Source organism: Gavia stellata, chromosome 3, assembly GCF_030936135.1.
Source record: "Gavia stellata isolate bGavSte3 chromosome 3, bGavSte3.hap2, whole genome shotgun sequence".
In the NCBI taxonomy this organism is placed as follows: domain Eukaryota; kingdom Metazoa; phylum Chordata; class Aves; order Gaviiformes; family Gaviidae; genus Gavia; species Gavia stellata.
The window spans coordinates 57138323-57159516 of record NC_082596.1 but is presented as its reverse complement, the minus strand read 5'-3'; the positions used below and the strand labels follow the sequence as shown (position 1 = coordinate 57159516).

Here is a 21194-nt window from a genome sequence, read left to right as displayed (position 1 = left end):
AACAACTTCTACAAAAAACCAGCCAAACAAATGATTGGACAGGAAAATGAAGGTACAGAGAGGAGGAGTTACTTGGCTTGTGTCATACAGCAGGTCAGTGATAGATATTGAAACAAAATCCAGTGCTTATCTTGTTGTGCGATGCTGCCTTGTGTTTGGTGCTAGTGATATAGAGTGTTGAAGAGAAGTTTGCAAACTACTGTATCTAGATAAATTGATGCATTTATACATTTTGCTCTGCTTTGGTGCTTATGTGGACAGAAAATAGTGGCACTGTGATTGCTTTTCACACTGTTGTCCAATTATTGTTTCTCTCCCCGATCACCACTAGTGACTTTGAACTGCTGGGATAGGGCAGTTTTATAGAAACTCCTAATTTCTTAGCTCTACATCTTTTTCATGTTGGTGTGAACATGTAAGACCAAATTAAAAGGTACTTAGGCTCTGAACTTGTACTAGTTTTCAGTGGTGTCTTGTAGCTTAGATGCCTTTTGAGCGTTTGGCCTGGACTTATTTGTACTGGTTTGAAAAAGTGGAGAAAATAGGAAGAGTGACCTATAGTTTTTCTGCAGCAGGAGAGGAAAGTAACATGTGGCCCTGTTGCCTGGTCTACATTCTGAAGTGGGAATGGTTCTGGACGTTCTGCATATGAACTAGCCTTGTACTGGTTTTGGTTGGGATAGAGTTAAATTTCTTCATAGTAGCTTGTATGATGCTATGTTTTCGATTTGTGCTGAAACCAGTGTTGATAACACACTGATGTTTTAGTTACTGCTCAACAGTACTTACAGAGGGTCAAGGCCTTTTCTACTCCTCACGCTGCCTTGCCAGTGAGTAGGTTGGAGGTGCACAAAATAGCCCCATACAAGCTGCTATGAAGAATTTTAACTCTATCCCAGCCAAAACCAGTACACTTGTGTTCAAGGGTGTTTCTTGCATTTGTAAACTTTACAAAAGGTCCTGTGGTACTTGTGGAAGTGCTTAAAGTTAGGTGGAAAGCAGAGGAGGAGTGAAGATGCAATACTTAGTTAACAGCCTTTTGGATAGCTTGTTGGTGGGTCATGTTTGGGGCAAATTAAAGACAAACATCTGCTTGAGGGGTTTTGTTAGAATGGGAATTTTACTGGGCTGGTGCACCTTTTTGCTTGGATTGGTGTGTTGATGTTGAGAGTGAAAATGAATATGTAAGAAAACTGTAACAGTAGTTTCTGTAACTATAAATTGTTCGTGTACTGATTGACTTATTTTTATCACCTCTCCTTTTCCTGTTGGTATTAGTGCGTTTATCAGGATGCTGCCATTTGAATGATCTCTTTTGTGACTAGGAGCTGAGATGCTAGGATTATTTGAATAATAAATGTTGCTCAGCGTCAGTAGCAGAGGCACATCAAGCCCATTGTAGTGCTAAACTTAACTTCACAATGTGCAAACGCAGCAGGGTAAAATCCACATGCCTCATTTTCTGTTTGAACTAATATGAGACATAAAAATATGAGCAGCTGCTTACAATTTATCATTGACATTTACATCTGATACAGAGTGAATTTAGCAGTTTGGTTGACTTAACTGGTTTCACGAGGCAAAAATTATCAGGACATTCAGTTCACTAAGTCAAAGGCATCAGACATCCAGTCAACTTTGGTGCATGTTTTGTGTTAAGACACATATAGAGTGAGCAGTTGTCATGTTCTGCACTAAGATGGCATCTACGTTGGACCACTTGCTGTAGGAGTATTAGGGGAGAATAACGTAGAGGGGAAAGAGAGGAACACAGAACATAAAGTTGAGGTTGAGAGAAATGGAGGAAGTAAAACTAGTGGTGGTTGATACAATGGTCAGCTTTTTTTGTATTATTCAAGTGTTTGATAGCTAAATAAAAATAATTACATTACTGACAATAATTATGTTGGTATTTTGACATGGTTTCCTCAGTTTATGCTTTTAAATTTATAGCATGAACTGCAGACTTCAATATTCAGTGAAATGAATTCTGACAGGGTCATATTTTACTATTTTAGAGTGATCCTCCCCCCCCCCCCCCAGTTGGTTATGTCACAACTTAACTGTATTAATTTTCTGTAGTTTAGAAATCGATCTGAGTGCAGTGGTTTAGCTCCCTAGTGAAGGGCGCAATTACAATGACACACAAAAAATATTAATGCAATTAATTTCCTGGAATGAGGAGTATCTGTGTAAATTATTTCATGTGTGGATGGTGCAGAATGTGTTTGTTGCTTTGAAAGTATGTCTTAAGTCAGCCCTCCAACAGTAGGAGCTTGCATACAACAAAATGTTCCTATGAGGAGCAGCTGAGGACTCTGGGTTTGTCTAGTTTTGGAGAAGAGGAGGCTGAGGGGCGACCTCATTGCTCTCTACAGCTTCCTGAGGAGGGGATGTGGAGAGGGAGGTGCTGATCTCTTCTCCCTGGGATCCAGGGATAGGACACGTAGGAATGGTTCAAAGCTGCGCCATGGGAGGTTTAGACTGGACATCAGGAAGCATTTTGTTACCAAGAGGGTGGTCAGATACTGGCACAGGCTTCCTAGAGAGGTGGTCGATGCCCCAAGCCTGTCAGTGTTTAAGAGGCATTTGGACAGTGCCCTTAACAACACGCTTTAACTTTTGGTCAGCCCTGAATTGGTCAGGCAGTTGGACTAGATGATCGTTGTAGGTCCCTTCCAACTGAAATACTCTAGTCTAAAAAGACTAGTCTGTGTGAGAAAGGTGCATGACATAACCGTAAACACAGGAAAACTACTGGTTTCAGTTGGATCGATGGGTTGAATTAAAGGCATATGAGCCTGTCAAAGGATGAGCCTGTTCCGTGTTCACTTAACCTGGCATAAAATTGTAACTTGCGTTATGAGTGCATTTTTATCTTCCTCCCACCTTTCCTGTGAAAATAAAACTGATTCTTGCAAAAAACAAAAACAAACAAAAAACCCCCCCCAACCACCCAAACCAAACACAGCTTCAAAGAGTTGTGTAAACCCCGGGGTTGCGAAGTGCTTTCTCTTTGTGCTGCAATAGCTTTCTGCAGCTGACCTTTTTTGAGCTTTCCCTTCCCTCTCCCCTGCACGCCCCCCAATTTGTTATCCTCTACCTTAGGCATATCCAAGAGCAGTACTTCCTTTCCCCAAATTGCTCTTCCATCTACTTCGTTTAGCAGCTCCTAGCACACTTTCTTTCTTAACCCTATCTCCCAGATTCTTCTTACGCGCTTGCTCTTTTCCCATCACTTCTTCGTTTGATTTCTGGCAAGGATTTCATGTCCTATCAGCAACTGCAGAATTTGGACCCTCCTCCAGGGATGGTATTTATTTATGATCAGTTAAACAATGTTCACTGATTCTCTACCTAGAAAATGGGAGAATTAGTTTGTCGGTAAAGGGATGCTGTTAACTCAGTTTAGTTCTAAAAATATTACTCTTTAGAGAAGTTTGGTGTTAAATCTTTTGACGTTTGAAATACGTTAAGGAAGACGTTCAAAAAATGGGAGCTGCTTGTGTATTCTGAATGTTGAAAATAATGATACAATGTCTGATAACCAATTTACGTAACATAGTGTAATTGTATGGAAGGTAAGAGGACAATAATCTTTTTTCTTTCCTCTATAGAGTTCACTTTTTTAAAAAAAAAACATTGTTGGACTTCTAGGTCTGTCTGTCTTCTATCATCTCTATTTGCCAGTTTTCAAAAGGCTTTTCAGAGAAACTTGGCTAGACTGAAGAATAGTTGTAGTGTACTGTAGTGTTGTATTTTCAGGAGTAAAGCAAGTGATCTGGGATAGTTCTTGCAAATAAGTGATGGCATTTGCAGACTAAGGTGTGTGTTTTGTTGTGGGACTGAGTTTTTGAGCAGTTTAGAGGGCATGCGGAAGCTAAAAAAGGTGGTAGTTCAAATCCTAATTCTTCAAGCAGCTCTGCAGAGCAGGCATGGACACCTTCTCCATTTTATTGTGGTTCCACGTTGATAAAGGTGTCTGTTTATATGAAGTTCTCTATTGATGCGCTGGTTAATAATTATGCAATAGGTGAATTGTGCCTATTTTGTTTGGTAGTTGGATATAGCAACATACATCTGAACTTTTTATCATGCTTAATTTAGATTCTTTTTAAAAAAAACCTCTTTTGGTTCTGTTAGATGATGTTGTATCGACTATCTCTGGGCTAATTGCAGCTATGATTTTAGTCTATGCGTCTTCAAAATGCTGATTTTAGAATTAGCTAAAAGTCATTTGCTTGATAAAAATAAATGTATAAAAATACTGCTTGTCAGCTAAAAATATGAACATTGGATGTTTAGGGAAACATCATATTCGGGAATTCAGAGAAAATTACTCAAAATCTGTTTAGTCCAATTTATATGTTATCAATCACTCTGGTATAGAAAAGGCTTTATGGGGGTTGGGGAAAGCTAGGGGGAATCATGTAGTGCAGTTAGTAAATACGTTGTCAGTGGGACCTTGCCTAGACTTCTGTATTTCAGACCAACAACAGACATCATGTTAGTGTTAAAACTACTGTGATTATAAGGAGTATTTCTAATGTCTCTGATAGTTGGTGTGGATGACTACAGCTCAGAGTCTGATGTGATTATTATACCTTCAGCCCTGGACTTTGTCTCACAAGATGAAATGTTGACGCCTTTGGGAAGACTGGACAAGTACGCTGCAAGTGAAAACATATTTAACAGGTATGCTTTTTAAATGTCCTGTCGGGCTAAGGGTATGCAAACTATACAGCTGATTGAAATCTGACTGAAGTTAATTTGCATGAAATACAAACAATTAAAAAAGCCCAGCAACTTTACAAAATTCTTCACTTTCCATTCCTCCTTCTGTTTGCTAATACTCCTATATACAGGAGCAAAATATTTGTGATAACAGAAGAAAAATGCTTACCTTTTAAGTAACTGTAGTTCAGTTGAACTTTTTCATTAATTGGACCACATCCTTTTAGGTTTTTGTGTGGATGCTAACATAGCTGTTGACACAGGACTAGAAGATAATAGTATCCATAACTCTGTGTGGAAAGTGACTTTAAGAAAATACTTCATGAAAGGTCAGGAGAGGATAATGAACAGCACCGTAGATTGCCAGAGGAACCCAAGAAGTGATCTGCAGGATCATCCTTGTCTATAGTTTACAGTTTTGGGAATTGCTGAAAATTGAAAATGAAAAACTGCTGAAAAGAAAGTCTTATCCTGCCCACTTAATACTGGGGTCTGCATTTTCCCGTTTTTATTTCTGTAATGCTACTGAGCTAGTTGTTTCATTTAAAAGCACAGGTATTGTAGCATACTTCAGACAGACACACACCCCATCTGCTGCACACAGACACTCTGCAATGGAATGCAGAAATTCAGAACCAGCATTTATTTTAATTGTAACTGTAAACAGTTACAAGATCACAGAAATGTATAAAATAGGTTAAGGTTGAGGTTTTCTGGTGTTTTATTTTAACATAGTTTAGTTTGGGCTCCAAGTAAATCTTTAATACAGCATGTTTTCTTTTATGTTGAATTCTTAATTCAGTAGTATGCGGAAGATAAGTCTATGATCAACCATCCTGTAGGTTAGGCTCTGTTTCGTTGTTCGTGGCCCGAGTTCTGTAGGGATTTAGCCCTGTGCTTAACTTTAGTCATGTGAAGTGTACTTAAGATTTCCGAAGTGTACTTAAAATTCTATACTATGTGTGAACATACCCCCATTTGGAAGTCTTTCTTTCTGATTGAACTGAAGCTAACAATTATAGAATGGTTTCTCTTATTATTACCTGCATAAATCTGTATGAATAAATGAGTTTTGAAATGCCTGATTTTAAAGTTTTCTGTTTTCCTAAAATAAAAACTTTTTGGTATTTTACAATTTGAGATTAAATCAGCAATTTGCCAACTAGGAGAGAGTTCTTGTGTGTTTGACTTTTCATGGGGAGGGAGGGAAGAGGAGCCTTTAGGGCTATAGGTGACAATTACGTAATAAAAGCCAGAAGGGAGGAGAACAAACTCAGAAACTCAAGTTATGTGACTTGAATTTTAATATTGTTGTAATATTTTACTTGCCTGTTTAAGAAAAAACTGTCTCTCTGAGTCTCTCAGTATGGATTGCATGGGGTGTGGGACATGCATAAACTTGAGAACTTTCTGATGACGCTGTCCGGCTTTATGCATCCTGTGCTTTTCTGCAGGGGAGGATGGGTGGAGTAACTGTAGCTTTCCCTGGGGTTTTTTTGTGTTTGCTTGTTTGGGATTTTTTTGCTGATATAAACATGTTATTTAATCCTAGCTCTCTTTGTAGACCTACCGTATTATGTAGCATCAGGAAATATAGGAGATAGCATATGATAGCCATTAGTGATATAACTGTGAGTAGCAGTTGTATCACTATAAATGATAGTGAGTAACTATTGAAGGCAGTTTATGATGATTCAGCATTAGTCAGTATCAGGAATAATTGGTGATATTTCTGCTAAACCGGTGAACTGGAGCATTTCATAGTGAAAAGATACGAATAAACAAATGTAATTTAATTTATATCTCTTAGTATGGTATAATCACATCCAATTACTTATCTGTATTTTAACATTATTTTATATTATGGTTGAGTTAATGTTTTGGTTGTTTCTGTGACCTTGAACCTGCATTTGTGTGGAAGCTTCAAATTATAGATACCCAAACCCTTGAAACATAATCATTGAGCCTGGGTAAATTAGGGTAAGATTTTTTTTTTTTTTCTTTTCCTTAAATGGATGAATTTGCTGTTAGTGTGTGATGGGGTTTGGTTTGGTGTTGGGTTTTTTTATCCTTAAATTTTATTTTAAGTATTATTTCTCTTTGCATTTGTTTTTATTATAATTTTCTATCTGGTTAGTCATCTACATATGTATCATATTTGCAGTGTGTGGTGATACTGAATGATTAAAGTGACGTGATTTTTAACAATTACTACAAAAGCCTAGTCTCCTTTGAGTGGATTCCTTGAGCACTCATGATTTCTCAGCTGGTGTCTGAATGCGAAAGCCAGTTGCTCTGGGATGGAAATGGATCTATGTCTGCATCCTAAGAAATTTTAGCAGGTTGGACTTGAACTTGTGAATTGGAATTGCTTCTTCATTTAAATATGTATGATTTTTGGCAGGATGAACTGAAAAAGAGAGTGAGGTAGGGAATCCTTTAACAGCTTCCCAAATGGTGGAAGGAGTTGCTGTGTGACAGTTTTTGGCATCTTATGGTCTACATCCTCACTGTTTTAAGTGTTGCTGATCAGCACCACAGATGTTGTCTTAGTCTGTGAGAATGGAGGGGAAACTGACAATAAATGGCCCCTCTTGTATCTGAAAACCAAGGCAAGTGGGACTCTGGTTATGGTTTTAGTAATGAAGAGGCAGCCTTCAGACCAGATTTGAGAAGCATTGCTAGCATATGCCTTAATAATCCAGTATCATATTGCAGCAAGAGTAGATGCTGAGCGGGAAGCCAAGACCATCACCCTGAAACACAAGGTCTCTTTGTGTCTGATAGCCCTGGTGTGTGTGGGCATGCATGCATGGATGAGGATTCCCTTTTGGTATTTGCTTTAAAAAAACAATTGCTCATGCAGATTGGAGCATAGCTTTTGTCTCTTCTCATTTTAAAAATCCTTTGTGGGTTTTCCTAAGCTTTATTGCCATTAGCTTGCTTCCATTCCTTATAAAGAAGGCTCAGAAGTATACGATACTGACCAATAGATGTTTGATTAGTGAGGCAGTTCCTGAACAACAGACCCATCCTTTTGATCAGCCTACTTTTTGAGGAATTGCTGTTGCCCTTTCTCTTCAAACCAAAGCAGATCTTGGCAGCAGACTCTCATTAGTATGATCAGTCTCGGCTATCAAGACTATATCTACTTATCAATGTAGATATTTTTGAACTATCCTCTTGCTATGCTTCTTTGTGTTCTGAAGTACTTCTTTGCTTTTCCTTTGGCAGAATACCTGATGTCTTTTGAAATGGTTTTTTTTTTTTTAAATAGTTTAACTTCAAAATACTCCTAGTGTAGCACTCAGCAGTAACTGAGGATATATTGTATCTGAAAGAGGGAGTAGGTACAGATATGTGTACTCGTAGCTTATCAGTAGTGTTTTCACTGTCTACATTGCAGGTGAAGATCTGGCCTAAAGCATTGTGAGTAACTTGTCTTTTTTGGCTAAAACATATGCTCCTCTGACTTCGTGGCACAGACATGTGGTTTCTAGACTCCAGATGGAAGAGATTGGCATCAGAAGGCAGGCTGTACTACATGTGGCAATGAATTATTTTAATGTGGTTATCTGATTCCTGACTCCAACAGTTACAATATAAACCTTGGGTTTACATGTCTGTGATTCTGGAAAGTAGTCTAGAAGTTTTTAGAATACACGCTCTGTTTCAGGAACTGATAAATCAACTTTTTTCCAAGGAATTAAGGGTAACAATACACTTTTAGATGTGTCAGAGCTATACCATAAGCCTTTCCAGTTCTCCACTCCCTTTTGCGGAGTCAAAAATGTCATTTTACTGTGTATTTAAAAACTAGGGACTTGCATGCAGAAAGTACCCCCACTAAAAAGAATAATGCTGTTTTCATCCCTCTGTGCTGTAATGTGTATCAAAAACCTCTCTAAGGCAGTATATTTGGGATGTCGAGAATCTTATCAAGACCTTTCTGAAGTGTAAGAAATTACCTTGCCTTATTTTCTTTTAGGTATGATCAGATTATAACCAACAGGTTAATTGAGAATTTGGTTATCTACAGCTGCAGGTTTTTTCTCCTCACTCACTTTCCTTTTGTCTGTGCAGTCTAGCTCAGTGTAAACTTTCTCTTTTTGGGGTATTTGAGTACTGACAATAAGGAAATGCCAAACTCATACCAAAGCCATGCAGGTGAAACTATAGTGGCATTCGTTCTGACTAGGACACTTCTCATCATTTTAGGATAAATTAGATTATTTCTCCTTATCTCTAACTCTCCTCTCTTCTGTTTTCATGTTTCAGTCTTTCTGAGCCCACTGTATGTCAAAGAATAAAATTCAGTAAGAATGAAACAAACCTCAGACCACTTTTTTTGCACACAAATTTGCAGATATGTGCATACCAAATAGATTACTTAAGTTTAACTTTCACAATATAGATTGAGAAAGTTTACCTTGTTAAGTGTACATTAAAATGATATAAGCTGAACTATCAAAGGACAGAATTTTCGCAAAGCACTAAGAGATGTCTTCATTACTTCAACCACGCTGAATGTACCTCTGCACATTTAGCCTTTCTTCTTAAGAAGGGTACAAAGATGTTAATTTTGAAATTGAGAGTTTATTCAGAATGTCTTCTGAGATTGTTTGGGGAAACCAGTACCAAGCTAAGTTACTACTACCAATATTCACTTAAATATGAAATGTCATCAAATCTTGATTTAGAATTTCTGCAAAAATGGGCAAAGAAAAAATTATCTTATTTTTTTTCTTTTAATGTATGCTTACTAGCTAAATGCACTCCTTGTGCAGATGAACTCATTTAAATTCTCTAGTAGAAATTTATTAAAGGGCTAATGATGGTGATTGGTACATAGTAATTATACCACTTAGAACTCCCAGTATTGATTCCAAATAAGGTCAAGGAGTGTATAAAAGGAGTTTGAATGAGCCAAGCGAAGATATTTATACTCTGAGAAGAGCTATATTGTCACAAATCCTAATTATGCGTGTAGAGTCTTCAGAATACCTGTCCCCTGCATGTGGACATAAAGCAGGGTGCTTGTTCTCTATCCTCATTTATCCCACCTAATTACAGTGAAGTGTGCCTACAAGATCTCCTAATTATCATTTTTTCTACCATTGGACAAGCTCTCTCCATGTGTGCTCATGAAAACTTGAACTTTGCTAATTATCCTCCACTTCTGCACATAATAGCTGAAGTGCTTGTACTGCATGCTACATTCCAGCCTTTGCCCTTTGCCCTTTCTTTGGCCCATAAGCTGTTTAATGGATAAATAGATGCATTGCTGCTTACGTGGCAGTCGTATACCAAAGGCACGTATGGTGAATAAATAATTTTCTTTGAGAGTTCACAGTTGTAGGGTTATTGATTTGAAGCTTCACTTGCCAGAGCAGCTAGCGAAAGTCTCTTTTTGGACCTGGAGGAATGAGGTACGAGAGCTGACTGAATGGGCAAGAAGATACAATTCTGTTAGTTATTGCAATGAAGGTAACTCTGGCACTGAGAATGTGTAAAGGTAGAAGTTCTTAGTGGAGCTTGGTACCTCATTAGAGGCAAGCAATGCACAAACCCAAGCCAGTGGCAGGAGGGAAATGGTAAGAAACCATTAATCCTAGTCCCAAATTGTGCCTGATAACCAGGAGTAATGTCTAGTAACAGAATGTATGCCATTGAAATCACTTATATTGTCATCATTAGTGTTGGTGGAGTAATTTCTGTCACATATGTACTTAAAGGAGTCTGATTCACTGTTAGAATGCACTTTATGGGGACATGTCATTATCCCTAGAGGAAACCTGCTCCTCTTTTTCCTTGTCACAGGAGGTACCTGTCTGTCTATTTTTGTTGTTCTGTCTGTGTCTAGACAAGACAGATCGTCCTTCAGAGCTCTGTTAAAATTTCACAAATGCTCACCTGGTACTCATCTGGCAAGTTGCTGGGCAAGCTACTGCCTGCCTTACGTTATGCTACTAGGCATTGATAGTTCATTGCAGTCCTCTGTTGTAGGCTTTTTGAAGCTGGACTGCCAATGCTTGCATGAGAAGGAAGATCAGACTGCTAGACAGGGTACCAGGGACCCTTGCTTACTCTCTACTCTCCAGTAAGTGGAGCATGTTAAAGTGTGACCTTGCAGGGTTCAAGTCATTCTGCATTAGTTGCCTACGTGCTAGCTGTCAGCCTGTGGCAAATGCAAGGTAGGTTTAGCTCTGTGTCCTGTGTTTGTGCCTTGAAGGCACAAGAATAATTTTGGCAGATTGTTGGGGATAGTGGCAGAATTAAGTCAGAGCCTGTAATGTTTGGAGGACATGAGTGGACATCATCTCCCAGAATACTGGATGGATGGAGTTAAGAGATTACCCTGTCACTACTGGCTGCCTACCTAGTTAAGTTTTCTAAAGTGAGCTTAGCTTGCCCTGTTTCCTTTTGTTGTAATGCTTTTTACCAGAATCTGCTAAATGTAAAAGTAGATCCATTGATTCCCTTACAAGCCAGAGGGAAATACCACCTGGATGCAGGTGGGGGCCATCTTCTACATTTAGTCCAGGGAAAAAGTTGAATGTCCCTTCTTAGCTTTGAGTGGATTTAATAAATAAGTCATACTGACTTCAGGTTAGGATTTGTGTCTTCATCTCCTCCTCTTGAGCAGAAGGTTTGTGGCCTTCAGCTTACAGGGTGGCTACTTCTGCATAGCCATCTGTCCAACTCACAGGAACTAGCAAAGACTTACTGTGGGATCTAGCCACAACAGTTCAGGATACCGCTAACAAAGCTCTGTGAGGAGATGAGTCTTCTCAAAACTCCCAGCATAGTAGGGGGCCATTCCATAGTCCCCAGGAGCCAGACGGTATGTACTCCTCTTTATTGTGGTTCCTTACTTGCTGAGACCATGTCAGTCGGTCAGTTGACTTGTCTCTTGCTTTCCAAGATTACATTTAATATGTAGGAGACACATGCATCCAGGCAGACTGGTTTATGAAATATGCTTCATCTGTTCCTCTTCTCTTTCCAGAGGTGTCCAGCCCTTTAAAAGGCCAAGTCAACTCTGCTTCTAGGTTAGTGTGTCACGCAGTCTGTTTCCCTCCATTAGGATTTTGATAGCTGAACTTCCAACTGCATATCAAGATCTCTGCTGAGAGATGTTGCACTTTGTTACAGAGTTGAAAAGAGTGAGGGAGAGGAAATTTGTTAAAGGCAAACAGTTTTTTGCAGTTTGGTTTTTTTGAGGATTTTGTTCATCTGTATGTCAGAACAGTTTAGTTGAAGATAGTTTTGGAAGAGGCCAATGTGAAACATTTAAATTGCTGATTTTCAGTTTGAGAAAATGGAAACGTCTGCTTAGCTTTGGGAATTTTTGAAAACCTACTGCATTTCTCTGATTGCATGGAATTGTAAAGTTCTCAAGCTTCCCCCGTACACTAGGAACATAACCACATGTTTCTTACCAGTTTGTGGCCATTGCTCACATTCACCCTTTGTAGTGAACATGATCAAGTTTAGCTATGCTTCTGCTCTTGTCTACAGCACTGCTGTTTGTCAGCAGTACTTATATCTAGGCTACATCCTAACAGTGTTTCCGTCAGGCAGTTCTGGAAATATCTGGCACTTGACCCTTGCTACTTCAGCATTTTGATAAATTGCTCTGGGGCAGTACAAGAGCTAGCAGCATGTTGGATGCTGTTCCTTGGCCAATTCCACTGTTGGGATAATCCTGCTAGCTCTCTGAACTGATGTTCAGCCCACGTTGTCCAAAAGGGTGGAAAAGAGAGTTATGTGATTCCAGGCCATTGCTGAGGAGAAAGGTTGACTGCCATACATCACCAGCTGTGTTGTTTAAAAACTTAATGTTTAGGGCTCTCTAGGTGACTGATGAGTATGAGTTTTGTAACATAGGTTGCGCCAGAACCATAGAGGACAAAACCGCAAATTTGACTATATCTTGTCACTGACAAGTTAATCCTTAGAAAAATTTCTCGTGCATTAGAAGTAGTAACTGAGTTGATTCTGGCTTGTTTCATATTTTCTTAATATTTCATTTTCTACTTTGCTTAATGTACATCCCAGGCACACATGGGCTAGTAGATTTTATTTTCACAGTACATACCCATTGCTCTATATAGCATTTGAATGAAGTTTAGCTTCTAAACGTCACCGTTGGTATGGAAATCTTCAGCCTGAGTGCTCATGCTTTTGTTTGTGAAATAAGTTCATAATTCTGTTTAAAACTGTTCTGACAATACTGGTGTTGTCTTGCTTTGTATGGAACAAGTTAGGGAATTCAGAGTTGAGGATGGAAGGCTGACACTGACTTCCTAACATTCAGCTCCTGTTTGCCCACTTGGCAGATGATGACTTATTTTTATTTTTGTGGCTGGTTTCCCTTATCCTTGTAAATCAAAGGGATACTTTCAATGTTACATTTAAATTTAACAGTTCTTTAGGATTACGCCAGGTATCAGAATTAAGAATTCCCAAAGCAGGTCTAACTAAATTTACTGAGTTAAAAGTGAATCTGTGTAAATTTTATTGTTTGGTTTAAGAAACTCGTATGATTGCACAACTTCTTGATTTGGCTGTATTTCTGGACACAAATAATGCTAATTTTTAATCTTTCTTGTAAACTAGGCAAATGGTGGCTCGAAGTTTGCTGGACACTTTGAAGGAAGTCAGTGATGATGAGAGAGATTGTATTGCTGTGTTGGAGAGAATCAGCAGATTAGCTGATGATTCAGGTAGGTAGCATTAAACATTTTACTGGGTTAATAAGGGAAAGTCAGAATTGCTGAACCTGTGTTCAGCACAGGACCAAGATATTCTTTCTTGTCTTCAGTATTCAAACTAGGCTTCTGCAAACGCAATAACATACCGTAAAATTTCATTTTGCTAAATCATTCCCCACCCAAGATGACTTTTTTCCTTACTATTTTCCTCAACAGAATTAAGCCCCTTCAGTATGTAGGATTACCATTTTCCCTCAGTACATTTTTGAATAACCTTTATTATATACTTTGGCTACTCAGCAGATCTACATGATTATTTTAGATTTGTAGATAAAGATTAATTTCTTGCCTTGAAAAGAATCTTGCAAAATATCTGTGCAAAAACCCCCATTAGTTTTGACAGAATTTAAATGCTGAAGTTGTTCCCTTGGTCCCTTTTGGGCAACCAGTTGTGAAGATAAGAGAGGCAGCAGGAAGTGATAAGCAAGATGCAGATAAAAGTAATGAGTAGGAGGGCTCTGTAGATATAGAGGGGCTTTTGCTTGTGAATATATTGAGACTACTGGGTGTTAGGAATAAAGGCAAAAGCAGGAGAATAATGAAAAAAAATGTGAAAGAAAAGAAACGCTTAAAAAGCAGTGGGGGAGTGGATGAAGGGAAAAATGGTGTGGACAGAGCTGCAACAAAATTCCAGGTTGAAGATATTCTAGAAAGAATTAAGGGCTTGATTTCAACATAGCTGATACAGTTGAAGCATCAGAAGGAAGAAGGAAGGCTTTAGCAGATCAGAGAAGATCTGAAGTTCATTGTTTTGTCATTGTAGGAGTGCAATGGAGAGAAACTTGCGTTAAATCTTGTATGAGAAGAAAATGTTTCTTCTGTTAAATGTCTGTTAGTTTTTCTCCCTCCTCCAGAATTGCAGAATATAATGCTTTCCAAGGGTAAAAAGGTATTCTGCTCATTTCTGTTATTCTGTCATTACAGTCTTAATTTAAAATGCACGATTTTATTTTTCTGAGGGAATGTCCTTGTTTAGCCAGGAAAAATAGCCTGTTGTAAGAATTACGTAATTGTATTGAGTACCTCTCCAAGCATTCTTTGAGAGGAAAAAAAAAGTCACTATTCATTTAAGACTAAATGTGTCTTAAATTGAGAACAGTGGTGTGCTACTGTTTCTAGAGTGCTTTCCTAGCAAAGCTCAGCTTCTGAAATCTGTATATACAGTGCTTGTTTGTGTGATCGTGTTAAGTTTTGAGCATCAGAAATTTTCTGAAGCTCCAAGTTTGGAAAATAGGACAGATGTGTCCAGGGGAAAATGGCCTTGTGCAGCAACTTTGTAGCCTTAGGCTTGTCATTGGTGACCAACTAAGTATGTCAAATTGAAGTTTGTTTAGGTAGAAATGCAATGGAAGCCAAGAGTTGAGCTCAAATCAATTTGTCTCTTTTAACAGGGGTGGAGTACGTTTTTAGTCAGGGTTGATATTTTTCTCAGCGTCAGTAAAAGCAGCATTTCAGGCTTTTCCTGTGTTGTAGAAGTTGTCTCAGATCTGCCAAACTAGTATCACTGGATTCTGTAGCTGCCCCACAAATTAAATTTCTGCAAACTTAACTGTGAGTTTTGTGCCTCAAGCAGCTGCAGTGTTGGACTTAGCCTGTTTCTGTAAGACAGGTTATTAGAATACCCTTGTGTCTTAAACCATGTGAAAATTCATTAGGGAACTAGATCTGCTTTGTATCTTCTTAATATATGTGCTTGGCTATTATTCAAACTGCAGCATAGTGGTTTTCTTTTGTTTTGGGGTTTTAGTTTTGTTTTTCGTTAAGGTTGCTATTACTAGACTTGTTTTTCATTTTTCTCTTATCTGATGCTTTTTTCCATTTACGATATTTTTTCCTGCTTTTTCTGTAAAACAAAAAATTAAATTTGGAATAAGAAAACATTATAAGTATCTGTGTGTTTTGACTTGCTTGGTTAGAGCCAGATATCTGTATGGTTAGAGCCATCCTGGAGTCAAGCATGTTTAAATGCATAAATAAATAAAAATAAAAACAAACTGTTGGGAAGTCAGATTAAACTATGTACAGGTATCTCGTTTCTAATAGGCGATACTCATTAGTCTTATGCCTGTTTTTTAACATTTGGAGGTATTTGTCTTCTCTTGTCAAATCAAGTCACAGAAAACGAGGTGCTTTGCTTTTTTTTGGCGGTAGTTGGTATGTTATCTAAAATACGAGTACAGCACCGAACTAGAAATGCCAACTGTCCTAAAGCTGCCTAAGCAGTCCTCTGTCTAGTCAATACCTTGCAGCTTCAGAGGTTCTGTAGGTGGGCTGATGTTTTTCAAACATGGTCTTTGCTTGAAAATGAAACCTGTTTAGGGTTTTTTTTTAATTTGTTTTGAGGTTTTTTTTGTTGTTGTTGGGGGATTTTTTGTTTGTTTTTGAGACAGACATTTCTGTGTTTGAGAGCAAGAGACTTTCAAAACAATAATTGTTTTTATTCTTCATGGACTGTGATAACACTTTAAGAAGCTAAATGTCATCTCTGTTATGCTAAACGGCATTAATGTGAAATAAAAATTAATCTTCACTAGAAAAAGATCTGGGTCCAAATATATGATTGTAGGATGGAAGGCACAAAAAGTCATGAGACTATGGTTTGGTATGATTGACACAGATCTTGACATACCAACTGGCTAGCCGTGACGTAAATTTTTTGAGGCATCATGGCAAGGGCAAATATCAGCTCTAAAACTATTTTTAAAAATAAACTATTGACAAAAAATTCTCAAAGAAATAGCTTTTGGTGGGAACTCATTTGGACTCTTTGAGTAATGTCTTATTAATAGCACTAATTTATGAAGGCTTCTTTGGAGGGGAAGAATGAAGTATTGCTTATACCTAAAGAATGCTGAGTGATGTTTTAACGTCTCTCTGTCAACAGCCAGCATGCGGGTTGCAGGTGGACAGACAGCAAGTTGTAGTGAAATGTATTTTGTGAAGGACAGTTCTGACCACCGTTGTGTAACTGCACATGCAAATGATATAAAGTGGGTTTTCTCCTGACAGGGCAGTTTGGACTCTAATGAATTAGTTGTATGTTACGTGTGGTTTTGCAGCCTTAAGAACACTTTCTACTGGGAAAAAATATCCTCTTCAAGTGATACCAAAAATGAGCTGCTCCCAGTGCTGACGGAACACAGGAATTGCTGTGCCCTGATACCATGTCCTGCTGAATGTGAATGACAGCAGAATAACTGTTCCAGTGGAGGAAACCCATCAGTGGCAGCTGGAGAATAGTCTGCAGTCTCCAACCCCCATACTTGCCAAAGAAACTTTTTCTCCAAATCTCAGTTGTTTGGAAGGCTTATTTTCTTCAATGTTTGTCTTCATTGCTGTAGTTCAGTATTACTGCTAGGTCTGTGATTTTGCTGTGGGGTTTGGGTATTTTTCAGTCCTTCCGAACTCTGGACTTCCCTACTGTCTTTGGTGAGTTCCCTAGTATAGTTACAGCTGTGATACCTTGTATTGCTTTTGAGTCTGCTGTTCAATCACTTCGTAATTTCTCTGTTTCTTTAGGGATGTTAGGTATGTCTTCCCATTTCGAAGTTTTTATGGTGTCTTTGAACCTATAGAAGCCAAGAAGCAGCTTGGCATAGAAGCCCAGTGCTTGGCAAATGTTAATTTATCCCTCATAAACCCTTGTTAGAGATAAAACGCTTATCTTTGTGTTAAAACAGCTGGGCCTTCTTCATTCTCAAAGGTAGACCAGCCATAGGCTTATGTGAGCTTGAACAAGGGTCTTATGTCTGTTTTTTCCACTTGAGTAAATTAGTATCATTCAGACTTTTTTTGGTACCAGCTTGTGAATGATTTATATGATACAAGGCTTCATCATTGTGCGCACAAGTACAATTGTTGAGGCTTTGAAAATTATCCTCAGCCAGAATTACTGCTTTATTGGCATTTTTCTCAGTGTGCTTGCAAGGGGCACCAGAAGCTTTAAATCTTACTTTCTGAGGGTTCTTTTACAGGGAGACTCTATATCTATCTTCATTTCTAAAATAGATGTGGAACTTTAGTGTACTATGAAATACATACATATAGGTATCTTTCTAAAGGAATGATGGGGGGAAAATGAAAGTGAATTCCTGGAGGACTGATGCTTATTTGCTTGAATATAACCAACTAGAATTTTTTTCTCCTGAATGAAAAGTAGTTTCTTTACTGCATAGAATCAGTTGTCAATGTAGTTTGCAAAACAAACTGATTTCAAAAACAATTATTAGACTAATTGGTCATTTAGTTTTGAAGCTGTATAATCAGGCTTAATGTGATGGCCTCACAACCTTAATTACTTAATAGTGTGCTTAACCTATGTTAGTAAGACCATTTCAATTACTGCTGTTGGTATAGTGAGAGATGCCAACAATACCTGTTGAATAGCACATATTACAGCATTTCATTTAACAAAATCTTCATATGTAAGCAATATTAATGGGAATGCTAATATTTGCCTCTCCCAGCTATCAGTAGCTCCACCTGTGTTTTCTCCCCTCTTGCATCTTCATGTTTCAGGATTTTCCATACCTCTTCTCCCATCTCCTGCTACACTAAGAATTTTTTCCTCTCTTTGATGTGATCCTCTTTTGTCTCTCCATGCATCTGATGGATGGCTAATGGTGACTTTACCCTCTCTCATTAGTCTGTATTTCACTTCTTGCTCTGCCAGTCAGTAATGAAGTTCATTTCTGCTTAGTAAGAGGAAAAGAACCTGACTACTGAAGCAGCACGCATCAGTCTTTCTGATGGACTCCTAAGCTAAAAGGGATGGGCTCCGGTTACAGTGTATTGTCACTTGTCTAGGTTTTCTTCTGTCTTCAAAAAAGGTAGGAAGGTTGGAGGGACAGATGAAACAGGAAATGAGAGACATTGAAAATATGGATGACAGTAGAAGGAAAAAAAGAGGGGAAGGGAAGGGTTATATTTGGGAAAGAAGGGGATAGATAAAGTATGAGTTGATAAACTGTAGAATTTATTTAAACTTTGTCTTTTATCATGCAAATGATGTTCAGTTTGAGAATAGACATGTATAAAAATCCAGTACAATTGCTGGGCCGTTGGCAGATTAGCATCTCAGTATGCTGCGGACCTTATTTTCAAGCTGAATATGGAAACGGAGATCTATATAGGAGGAAGGGCATGAAGAAGTTTTCTGTGCTGCTTGTTTCTCTCTAGCATGTATAAATCAATATTTTCATTTACCTTTCACCAGAATTTTTTTTTTTAAAGAATGAAAGTGTAAATGCAAAGCTATGCACTTACACCTTTACTTCTTACTCACAACCCTTAATAAGAACAAATATTAATATTATTAATACTCAGGTGTACTTAAAACATCCATCAGAATTGTCAGTTAAAGCAGCATTAACATCACCAGTAGTTGTTCTTCATATATGCTTTTACAACACAAAAACCTTACAGCCCCTCACAAATGTAGGGGAAATTGAATGCTGCTTGTATTGCAGAATGGTCATTTTGGGATAATGAAAGCTTTGCAGAATTTTTTCTAAATACTGTGTAGTGTGGCAGAATAAGCTATTGTGAAATAAATCTAGTTGTGAGCTGGCTCTGGAATAATTACTTCATTTACAAATAACTGTTCTGGAGCAATTAGTTGGTATTATACTGTGCAGCTCTGCAATAATCCCCTTTTCATTTCCAGTATACAACTAACTGTGGTGCTTTACTTCCTCATAGCTGGAATACAGAGTGAACTGAAGCCTCAGCAGGGATGAAATAACATGACACATTTGTATAGGAAAGCTAAGTGTACGTGCTAGGAGTAGCTAGATGAGTATGTTGGCATTTTGCTTACATGAAGATGGTATCAAATTCTAGGGGAAGTTTAAATGTGTTTTCATGGTGAGGAAGGAACAGTTAATTACTTTTATGATTTTGGAGTCAGTTTGGGATGTTGATTTAAATGATGATCTGTGAAATAGCTAAAACTGAAGGTTGGTGTGTGCAGAACAAAGTCTGCCCAGGTTCTGGAGCTGTTGATTGGAATATATTGCTGGTTTCATGTGATCTGGAAATCAAGAGAGGTAGAACTGTGTCATAAGGCATTGTGGGACATGGTTTAATGGGCATGGTGGTGTTAGTTGATGGTTGGACTTGATGATCTTACAGGTCTTTTCCGACCTTAGTGATTCTGTGATTCTGTGATTTTATTCTGGCAACTTCTTTTCAAAGTTATTTCACAAACAGAAGAAATGGAAGTTTATTTTCACTTCTGTCATTTTAGTTTTGCTTGATTTCTAAAACTCAGTTCAGTATAATTCTGCATCTAGAGATAGACCTGATGGAATGAAATAAAGTGCTAATGAGAAAGATAAGTATGAGTTTGCTTCTGAGATCTAACTTTCTACATTAATATATTCCTTTTCAAATTTTTTTGTTTTGACAAGTTGAAGATTTTTTTTATAGTAGCCTGCTACTTTAAGGCATAGACTTGTACCTTCAGGAGACAGTTTGAAAAGAGCAGCATTTAAAAATACTTCGTCTGCCAAACGGAAAAATACTGTTCCAAGCAAACATTATAGAGAACCTAATCAGACATAGTGATTTTCCAGAGTGCCTAAAACAGAAACTTTCAGTCTTGTTGCGAAGCAAAATTCTCCACCCAGATTTTGCTTATACTGTGTGAAAGCTTGGTCCGGACTGTGTTGTACAAGTGCAAAAAATACATAATACAGATGTATTCCCCAGCTGGATGAACTTATGCTTTAAGAAGCTGCATGTAATAATTTTAACTGATACTGCCATGCTCTGTTCACTGTGTTGATGACCAAACCATAAATTTGGTTATAAACAACAGAAAAGCTTAAACTGAAATGGCGGACACTGTCATGTATTGAAGCCTGTTGGAATATGTATTTGGAGCTGCCACCTGTCTAAGCTAAAGACAAAGCTGAGGAATGGATGAAGGGAATATGAAAGTGCTGTATCTTCAGTGGAAATTTTTGGCATTGTCGCTTGGGTCTTTAGGAAACATAATGCAAAAAAAAAAGCTCTACTGTAACCCCGTCAGACTGTAAGATTAGGCTCTATTCAGTACACACTGGAACATACGCTTCAGTATTTGGAAGAATTGAGTTCTTCTCTAAATTGGTAAGCTTAAGGCTCAGGTTCTTGCATAGCAGCAGTAATTCCCCAGAACAGCACAAATGCCTTTTTGATAATGAATTACAGTGTTGCATGACACAGCCAGTTACATACACAGTGCTGGTTTGTTTGGTGGTTTGAATTGATCACAGAGCCATGTATGTAAAAGTTAGGGAATGTAAGAACTAAGGTGACTTTACAGTTCTAATTCATTCCTGGGCATGAATTTTTTTAAATCTTTAATTGCATCATCTCATCTATCTGTGTTTCTGACAAAGTCAGAGCTTACTTAGTAGCTCAGGAAGAAGAGAACTCACTTTACGTAAGCAACTCTTCAGTATTATCAGGCGGGGTGGCCACTCTTAAGTGCTGCATAATAGATGAACCCTGTTCTGCAGAAAAAAGGCTCTTAAGTTTTTGGTACTCATTGCTCTCTTACTGGAGTGCTTCATAAACAAATTTATTAATTCAATTCCACAGCAAATCTAGCCAGTTTGGGGAAAGGGAGTGTTGCCCTTGCTTCACCAGTGGGTGGGTGGGCAAACTGTAGAGGTATCAAAATCAAAACACTCTGCC

At 38.1% G+C, this 21194-nt stretch overlaps 1 protein-coding gene across 1 annotated transcript in view; it reads left to right on the top strand.

Moving 5' to 3' along the window:
- The first annotated feature begins 1161 nt into the window (after positions 1-1161).
- The window catches only part of PPP4R1 (protein phosphatase 4 regulatory subunit 1), a 57527-nt gene continuing 37494 nt past the window's right edge, over positions 1162-21194 (top strand). The window contains 4 exon segments of the mRNA XM_059836128.1: positions 1162-1216; positions 1219-1398; positions 4560-4695; positions 13357-13463. Of these exon segments, the coding sequence (XP_059692111.1) occupies positions 1162-1216; positions 1219-1398; positions 4560-4695; positions 13357-13463 (478 nt within the window).